At 60.3% G+C, this 9079-nt stretch overlaps 1 protein-coding gene across 1 annotated transcript; it reads left to right on the top strand.

Moving 5' to 3' along the window:
- The first annotated feature begins 770 nt into the window (after positions 1-770).
- Positions 771-7332, top strand: LOC113995161 (maestro heat-like repeat-containing protein family member 6). The gene is made up of 15 exons (XM_027734952.2): positions 771-1961; positions 2202-2266; positions 2381-2803; positions 2971-3119; positions 3350-3497; positions 3743-3930; positions 4018-4155; positions 4435-4549; positions 4720-4857; positions 5204-5380; positions 5512-5667; positions 5826-5927; positions 6319-6421; positions 6688-6744; positions 7039-7332. The coding sequence occupies exons 1-15, from the start codon at positions 1847-1849 to the stop codon at positions 7242-7244; spliced, it is 2280 nt and encodes a 759-aa protein (XP_027590753.2). The 5' UTR covers positions 771-1846; the 3' UTR covers positions 7245-7332.
- The last annotated feature ends 1747 nt before the right edge of the window (positions 7333-9079 follow it).

Genomic DNA, 9079 nt, shown 5'->3' with positions numbered 1-9079 from the left:
CATGCCTGCGGCAGAAGGCCTAGAGGCACACAGCCAAGGGGGCCAGGGATTCTGAACTCAAAACGCAGGCCTTTCTGGAGTGGAAGGAGGAAGCAGCGGAAGCTGAAGCAAGGCCTCCTCTGGCTCAGGTTGCAGGATGGAGGGAAGTCAGCACTGTGCTGTCTGCTGCAAAGATGGCCCAGTTCACAAGCTCAGGTTTTGCTGCTAGAGGATCCTACTTTGGCCTTGCTGGAGCCCATTCCCTGCCAATGCACGGCCCCCCATTGCTCTTGTATCAGGTGTTCTGGACCCGTGGGAACACGTGTGCCCTTTGTCCACGTGGGAGCAGCAACCGGCAAAAGACGTCTGCTGCCAGCACTTGTCTTGGCTGCTCCTTCAGGAGGCTGGCACCTTAATCAGAGACAGGGAACACGTTTGCATCCCTGTCCCTTCCACTTTCCCCAATGCCCTGGTTATCAGCTGGGAGTCACAGCCGTACACACAGCAACTGGAGCTTTGAATATCAGACTGGGCAGCTTTTATTTTGCAGAATGCAAGAAAAAAAGTCCAAATAACACAAGGAAACTTGACAGGATGTCTGATCAATCTAATCTTCCTGCAGAACTCAGCAACTGAGGGGAATTTTGTGCTGCAGCTCATCACTTGCCCGAAAAAAATCATTCCCACAAGGAGAAAGTGTTTCTGCCTTCTGACAGCTGTCGAACAGGGCCACCAACTGCTCCAGCTGCCGCTCCCAACAGCCCCCTGCAAGAGCACAGACATCGGTGCCCGTTGGCTTTGGCTGCCCTGTGGCAGAGAAGTGCCCCAGGGGCACAGTTCTGTGGGGCAGGAGACGGGCACCAGCCCTGCCAGGACTGGGGGCGGTGGCAGGTCTCCTTGGGTGAGGACTTGCCAGAGCTGCTGATTTTGGTGCAGCCCCGGGCAACGGGATGGGAGCAGCATTGGTGCCCTCGCCCCCACGTTCCTTCTGTGTGTCACAGCCCCGTGTTCGGGAGGGCCACCAGCCGGCACTTCTCCCAAGGAGCCCGTGCCAGCTCGTGTGGAGGCCCCGTGGCCTTCCCGCTGCGGCTGCGTCGGCAGCCGAGGGGGCTCCTTCTGCTGCCGTGGGCAGGCACAGCAGGGGAGGGTTTGCTTAGTTTTTCAGCTGTGCCTAAAGTTCGTGTCCAGCTGTCTTGGATGCTTTGGAGAACAGACTCCTTCCCACCTGGGGCACGTTGGCCGGGCTAGGAGAGGCCCCAGGGCACGTGGCAGTGTGTCACAGGGCCCTTTGTGACACGGTGGGATGGCACGGGGCAGGGTGTCACAGGGCCCTTTGTGACACGTGAGGACATAGTAGCGGTGGTGAGGTGGCCACGCCTCAGTGCTCCTCGGAGCGTGCGACGGGACAGACGGGACAGAGCGGTGCTGTGCGGAGCCCCCGTGCAGCCAACTCGTTCTTTTCTGATCCGGAGCGTTTTGGTGGATTTTCTGTGCTGCGAGCGTCCTCGAGGCCAGACCGCGGGACTTGTTGACACGGAGCTTTTGCGAGGTGTCCCCAATCCCTGCGGCAGCTGCCCTTGAGGCCGCACTGCAGCACTTGCTAACCCCTAGTGTTTGCTAGGCTTTTCTGTCTTTCAGGTGTCCTTGAGCCCAGACTGCAGGACTTGCTGACCCATACCGTTTGTTAGGCTTTTCTCTCTTTCAGGTGCCCTCGAGGCCAGACCGCAGGATTGGGGACCTGGAAATTTTTTCCGGAGTCTCCAATCCCTGCGGTAGGTGGCCTCGAGGGCAGCCTGCCGGACTTGGTGACCCGGAGATCTTCCGAGGTGTCTCTCTCTTGAAGGTGCCTTCAAGGCCAGACTGTGCGATGGCGGGAAGACACCTGAGCCTGCTCAGACCCTTTCAGATGAAGAAGAAAGGCCCTGGAGCTGCCCCATCCCAGCACCTAGAGAAGATGGAGCAGTTGCATCCCCTGCAGGAAGGTGAGTGGCACAGCTGGGCCACAGGGCTGGTGGCTGCAGCCGGCTCTGCCTCATCCCACCCCGTCCCCTGTGGACATGGCCAGGGAAAGGGAGGGGGAAAGAGGGCCCGGGACTGCTCCCCCGGCAGTTCCATGCACTGGGCATGCCGGGACCGGCCCTGCCTGTGGAGCGCAGGGCTGGGCCGTGTTCTCCGGCCTGTCCCGCAGCCCCTCAGCTCTGACCGCGCTCGCTCTTTGCCAGATCCGGGCCGGGACCGGACACAAGACCAGGACCGTGCCCGTGGCCGCTTCCGCAGGGCAGCACAGGTACCTGCAGCCACAGCCTCCTGGGCTGGGCCTGCTGCCACTGCTCAGCCTGGCACCGCTGTCGGAGCTCTCCATGGCACATCCCACTCTTCCCTGCTCTCTGTTCTTCTGCAGGCCTTTCTGAAATTCTTGGGCATTCGACGTAAAAGGACCACAACCAGACCGACCGAGGACATGGCACAGCCTGACCACAGCCCGACTGAGCTCGAGACGGACCCTGATGTCACCACCACACTGACTGATGGCACAGGAAACTGTGATACCCCGCCTACTGTTCACGCAACAAAGTCTGACCCTGCTTTGACTGATGCTACAACAGACGCTGAGAGCCCATCGATTGATCGCACTGCAATCTCTGACATCCCGTTGAGCGATGAACCCACAAACTCTGGCGCTGCACCACCCGATCTCACTGCGGAGGCCGACACTGCAATGACCGAGGGCACTGCAGACACTGACCTCGTGCCCAGGGAGAGTGCGAACTATGCTCCCACTCCAGATATTTTTGAGGAGAATGGTGTCTCCAGTCCAGAGCAAGTAAGCAGCCTGTGCCCAAGGCTCAAGCCACTCCAGGGGGTTGTGGACCCTCAAGCCAGCTCCCCTGGGCCCTCTCAGCCTTTGAGGCCAGCACAGTGTGGTGGGAAGGGAAGCACTCATCAGGGAAGCTGGGCAAGTTGGCAGCTCTTCCCCCATGCCTCCTCCAGGTGCCAGCCTTCGTCAGGAACGTGCACCAGAGACTGACAGCCAGCGCCACTCCAGAAGAGAAGCTGCTGACGGAGTTTCTGAGGGTGACTGAGGCACACCCTGCTGATGTTGTGTTCACCCTCCTGCGCTGTGCCCCATCGTGTGACAGGTACAGGGCCTCCCTGCCTTCACGGCTCGGGGCTTACCAGCCTTCAGAGCACATCACCCTGTCCATCCCGTCCTACATGGTCTGCCAGAGGGACGGAGAGTTCCAGGACCATCTGGAGCCTCTGTTTCCCAGCCCTGCCATGTCAGCCTCCATCCTGCTGCCATGGTCCCTCCCTGCTCCTCAAGGCACTTTGGCCAGCACCCCCCTGACACAGAACTCTGGCCCCACAGAGCTGCTGCAACCCTGTGGAAGACCATCGCCTCATCGGGAAGGACAGTGGAGAAGGTGCTGCCAGAGCTGCTCCGTGTGATGCAGAACTGGCCACAGCTCAGCATGTCCACCTCCGACGGGGACAAAACGGATGTCTTTGCCCTGGCTGTGAGTTTCTGGAACTGGACTTTACTTGCCCACAGGTCACTTCTCCAGTAGCTCTCCATCCTCCCCGAGCACTGCATATCCCTGCCTCAGGCACTGGGCTGGAAACCTGGCTTAGGGGCGGGTTCAGGGACACCAGGCTGGGGGCTGCCCCTGCGTCTTCCCTGGCCTCTCCCTCCCCCACCTGGGCTCTTTCACATGGACATCTGGGCACTGAGAGCTGTGTCCGGGTGGTTTATCTTTTGCAGGCAACCAGGGTGATTTGGGAGATTCTCCAGGTGCTCCGGTGCCCAGAGCCATTGAAAAAGTATTCCCCCTGTCTCCTCGTGGATCTGCTCTTCCAGATTTCCATCAGCCCAGAGCAGACACCAGAGGAAGTTGACACCTTGTGGAAGGAATGCCAGAAGCAATACGACCTTCCAACAGACTCCAAGAGGTGCTCTGTCCCAGTCCTCCTGACCCTCTCATGCCCTCGGGGCTGCTCAGGGCTCCCAGCGTGACCTGGGCTTTGCTCTGCACCCAGGTTTGCAGTGCTGACCATGAAGGCCCTGCTTTGTCATCTGGAGTGTGAAGATGTCGTGCTTTCAATGGAACGGAAGCGTGGCTGGGACACGCTCCTCAGGGCTGACAGCCGCCACTATGCAGTGGGTCTGCTGGCCAGGTGAGACCCCCTTGTCCCCGCTGCCCCTGTCATTTCTGCCCTCTGCACGGGGCACCCCACGCAGTGCCCGTGGTCGTGGGCCAGAGGGCCTTGTCACCCAGGGATGGCCGAGCAGAGTGGAAAAGGCTGGGAGAGGCGGGTGCGCAGGAGGAGCCGCTTGCCAGAGAGCCCTCGTCCCCTCCCAAACTGGTGGGGAAAGACCAGGACTCTGTCAGTGAGTCCCGGGAGAGGTTGGCCCACCTGGCTCAGGGTTGATGGTACCTGTTTCCCCCGAGGCAGGGAGTTGTGCCGTGCCTCGAGCCCCTTGTATTACCGGGTTGCCTGCTGCCTGCTGGGGCTGCTCACCAGGGAGAAGACCTGCTGGGAGCTTCCTGCCATGGCGTTCGTTGTGGAGGTGAGCCTGATGGCGAGCGCTGCCTTGCTGACCTGCCTCCACCTCTCTGCCCTCTCGCAGCTGCAGCTGCCGGGGACGGTGCCGCGCCCTGCGCTGCTGCCTGGGCCCAGCCCGGTGCGGGTCTGGGCTCCTGCCGGCCGGGCATCCCGTCACTGCTCCGTGCCTTTCAGGTCCTGGAATGCCTGGACATGACTGAGTGGAGTGACAGCTTCCTCGAGATCCTTTCCAGGTGCCTGCGGAGCGAGCACACAGAGATGCGTCGCGTGGTGCTGAGAATCCTGGTGGTGCTGAGCAAGGATCCTGTGATGGTGAGGAGGGGGCAATTGGCTGAAGCTGTGCCGGCAGCCTGGGGCTGGGGAGCACAATCGCTTGGGCTTGGCTGGGCCAAGGGGAAGTTTAGGCTGGGGAGTAGGGAAAGGTTCTTCACTCAGAGGGTGGTCTGGCACTGGAACAGGCCCCACTGGGAAGAGGTCACAGCCCCAAGGCTGCCAGAGCTCGAGGACAACACTCTCAGGGACATGATGGGATTGTTGGGCATGGTCCTGTGCAGGGCCAGGAGTTGGACTCAGTGATCCTTGTGGGTCACTTCCAACTCGGGATATTCTAGGATTCCATGATTCATGGCTTCACAGCACAGCATTGTGTTCCACACAGGCTGACGGCGTGTGGAGTCTGACACGAAGCCTCATGGATGTTCTGTGGGATACAGACGGAGAGTTGGTCTGGGCGGCCCTCTCTGTATTCATCAATGAAGTCGAGGACAGAGACATCCGAATCTCCACCCCCACTGCCCTGCGGCTGGCTGAGGTGCTCCAGCCACTCTTTGGCCACGTAAGGCTCTGTGCCCCCCACCCCAGGCGCTGGGTGCTGCCAGGAAACTGTGGCCTGTGGATTTGCAGGCTTGTGCCCCGGTGGGCCTGGAGCAGCAGGTGCTGAGGTCTTTTCCTCTTCCTTTCCATCAGGACAACATCCACGTGCAGGTGCTCTCCATTTACCTCTTCCGAAAGGTGATGGAGTTGGGAGTGGAGGAGAGTAAACAACCCATGAAGACACACGTCATCTTCAGCCTGCTCCCACTTTTTTTCTACTGGCATAATGAGAACCAGGACGTGGCAGAAGTGAGAACTTGCAGGGTCTGGTGTGCCTGCGGCAGGAGGCTGGGCTGTCTCCTGCCCTGGCACCTCAAAGGCTCCAATCTCCTCCTGGCCTTGGTCCAGGGACACGGGTCTCGTGCCCTGGCCTGCGATGCCATGTCCTGGTCTCTGTTGCTCTGCAGGCATCTCGGGAAGCGCTGCTTCGTGCAGCGCGGTTGCTGAAGAGGAGGGATCTCGTGAAGCTGCTGAAGACAGAGCAGCCTTGGAAGTTCAGTGAGTGCCTGGTAAGGACGACCCCAAAGCCGCAGTCCCCAGTGCCCAGAGTGCGGGGCCGGCACTGTGCCCCTGCCCACTGCTGCAGCCGCCCGCGGGACAGCAGCCTGCGCCCCACCCGCTGCTGCCTTGCCTGGGGCGTGCGGGCTCCTCTGCGGGCTGCTCTGCCCCCGAGCCAGGGTGCCGCTGGAGCCCCGGCCCAGCTGGGCTGTGGGGCAGGGCGGCCCCGCGGCTGCCGGGGAGCAGCCGGCCCTCTGCTCCCTCCAAAGCCGGCCCCAGCGGCTGCTGCCCGGGCCTCAGGGCTGTGCGGGCAGGGGAGGCCAGTGCTGGGCGCAGGCAGCGCCCGGCCAAGGGGCAGAGCCCCAGCCAACCCTTCCCTCTGCGCCCTGCCGCTCTCTGCAGCTGGAAAAGGACAAGAGAAGAGCGGTCGACTATGTGTGCCAGGCCCTGCCGTACCTGGAGAGCCCACAGGAGCCCGTGCGAGAGGCGGCCCTCAGGTTCATTGGTGAGCCACAAGGTCCCTCCCCGCCCCGCTGCAGCTCGGCCCCAGCCCCGGCTGCTGCAGCGGCAGCAGGATGCGGCCCAGGGATGTGCTGGGGGGCCCCAAGTGCCCTGGTGGCTGCCGCCCTGTGCCAGCCCAGCCCTGGGGAGTCCCGAGGCGGGAAGGCCCCGGGCTCAGCTCTGCCAGGGCAGGAGGGTGCGTGGCCGGGCCGGCAGCGCCGCCGGGGGGGAGCTGTGCCGCTGGGGCCCTGACAGGATCTGTGTTCCCAGGGATCGCCGGGAGGTACCTGAAGGGACAGTACCAAGAGCTGCAGGACATCATTGACGGTGAGTGAGGGCAGTGGGGCTGGTGAGGGGAGCACATAGCCCGGGGCAGGGAGCTGCAATCCTGCCCTGGCTGCGCAGGGCTCTGCTCCCTGCAGAGATGAGGAACGGCTTGGGCAGAGCAGAGATTTCAGGGGCACGGGGGGTATTGGTGGCCAGCACCTCCTGGCTGATCCCGTTGGGCCCTGCTCCCTCCTGGCCATGGCAAGAGCTGGGTGGGATGGTCCTTGCAGGAGGGGCTTCTTGGCTCGCCAGAGATCTGCTCTCTGACCTTGGCTCTGTTCTTTTCTCTTCTAGTTATTGAAGGCATGACTCCTGACAGCACTGCTGTCAAAAGCCTGGCACTTCAAACCCAGGAAATCCTAAGAGTTGTCCAAAGACCTCAGTCTTCTCCAGGTTCCAGCGGTTTGAAGATCAGCTCCACAATGTGCAGAATAGGGAGGTTCCTCTGTGGGGCAGCTGCCGGAGGTCAGCGGAGAACTGATCCTGGGAACCCTGTCTGATGGGACCACCTGAGCCTGCGGGACAGACCCCTCTGTGCAACCAGTTCCTGTTCCTCCACCTTGAGACTATGAAATCCCTCTTAGCATACACAGAGGCTCAGGAGTTTTTTTTGGTGCCCGGTGTCGTCGGGGCATCTGGGAAGAGGGGAAAAAGGGCCCTTGTGCTCCACAACACTTGCCCAAAGGTGCAGTGGGGAAGGGCAAGTGCCCCAAAGGCCCTTGGCCTTGGGGGGTTCTGCTGGAGCCTCAACAGTTGCAGCAGAGCGGATGGGCAGAGCCTGGAGCTGTGGGGCTCCCTGAGAAGTTGGCCCTGGGAGGTGCCCACAAGCCCTGTGCCAGCCGGGAAGCAGCATCTGTGGCCTGGCTGTCTGTGTTGCTGTCTGGCTTGCTGAGGGCTGGGAGGTGCCTCCTGAGCCAGCTCCCGTGGAGCTCCTTCAGGGCTGCGCCGCTGCCGGGCCGGGTGTGGGGGCTGGGGAGAGCCTGAGGGGACGGGGCGCTGGGAGGCCCTGAAGGGCTGAGGGGCTGCGGAGGCCCTGCCAGGACAAGGGAGTGGGAAGCAGCGAGGGGAATGCGTGAGGGGGTGGGTGGCAGGAGGCTGCGAGGGGACAGGCTGGGCAGAGGAGGCCCTGAGGGGACAGGCTGTGGGTAGGGCTGAGCAACTGGGGGGCAGAGGCCATAAGCAGCCCCCAGGCAGCCTCCCGGTTCCCTGCCAGCCGGCTGCTCTGGCACTCACCCGGGGCATCTCCCATGCCTGCGGCAGAAGGACTGGAGGCCTGGGCAGGAGGGTGGGCACACCCTCAAGGGGGCCAGTTTGGCCTGGCTGGGGACAAGGAGGGCAAGAGGGCCCTGGTGGGGCACGTCCCCTGGGTGCTGCCGGCCAGGGGAAGGGGCACGGGCAGGGCTGATTCCCAAAATTGCATACGGACGAAGATTCCTGCCAGACAAAAGATGCCAACACAGAAAGCTCTCTGTGTCCTTGGAGTGCCAAGAGTGGCCCACACAGCGCACAGGAGAGATGGAGGGTAAGGGATTTTTTTTCCTGGGTGGAAACACAGTTGTTCACTTGCAGGAGCCCTGAGCTGGAATTGGCTGTCTGATTCCCAAAATTCCATACGGAGGAAGATTCCTCCCAGATAAATGGTGCCAACACAGAAAGCTCTCTGTGTCCATGGAGTGCCAAGAGTAGCCCACACACTGCACAGGAGAGACGGAGGCTGAGGGCTTTCTTTCCTCGGTGAAAAGGCAGTTGTTCACTTGCAGGAGCAGTGCGCTGGAATTGGCAGTCTGACTGCCAAAATTGCATACGGACGAAGATTCCTCCCAGACAAAGTGTGCCACACCAGTAAGTTCTTGCTCACCATGAGTTCCCCAGGCTAGCCTACTAACTTCACCTAACAGCCAAAGCTTATAGGCTTTCTTTCTTTTGGATAAATGCTGTTGTTCTCTTTTTTTAGCCCTAGTTTTTGAACAGGTATATGCAGATGTGTCTTAGTGTTGGTATCTCTGGAGTGGTAGGAATGTCACTAGCAGCATGATGAGGATTTCAAGTTTAGAAATTCAGACAGAAAACATCTGTAGAAACTCAAATAGCTCATGGTGTCTCATACCAACACTGTAAAATTACAAGCAAATTAATGCTGAACACATTAAAATGAATAGCATTTTTTAAAATGGAACCTATTAAACCTATTATTGGTTTGGTTAAAAGTTCAGTTTTCCTTCACTAATCCTTGCAATTTGTGTAAAATATTCTCAGTGCTGCATGGTTTTGTGCTTCTCATAATGGTTTTGTTATTTCCAGTGAAAGATTTTAGACATACTACTTTTTGTAGATG

The sequence above is a fragment of the Pipra filicauda genome, unplaced genomic scaffold (genome assembly GCF_003945595.2).
Source record: "Pipra filicauda isolate LSUMZ 115617 unplaced genomic scaffold, ASM394559v2 scaffold348_size1222971_pilon, whole genome shotgun sequence".
Lineage (NCBI taxonomy): Eukaryota > Metazoa > Chordata > Aves > Passeriformes > Pipridae > Pipra > Pipra filicauda.
Note: the sequence above shows the minus strand (reverse complement) of the source record. Positions and strands in the feature narration are given on the sequence as shown.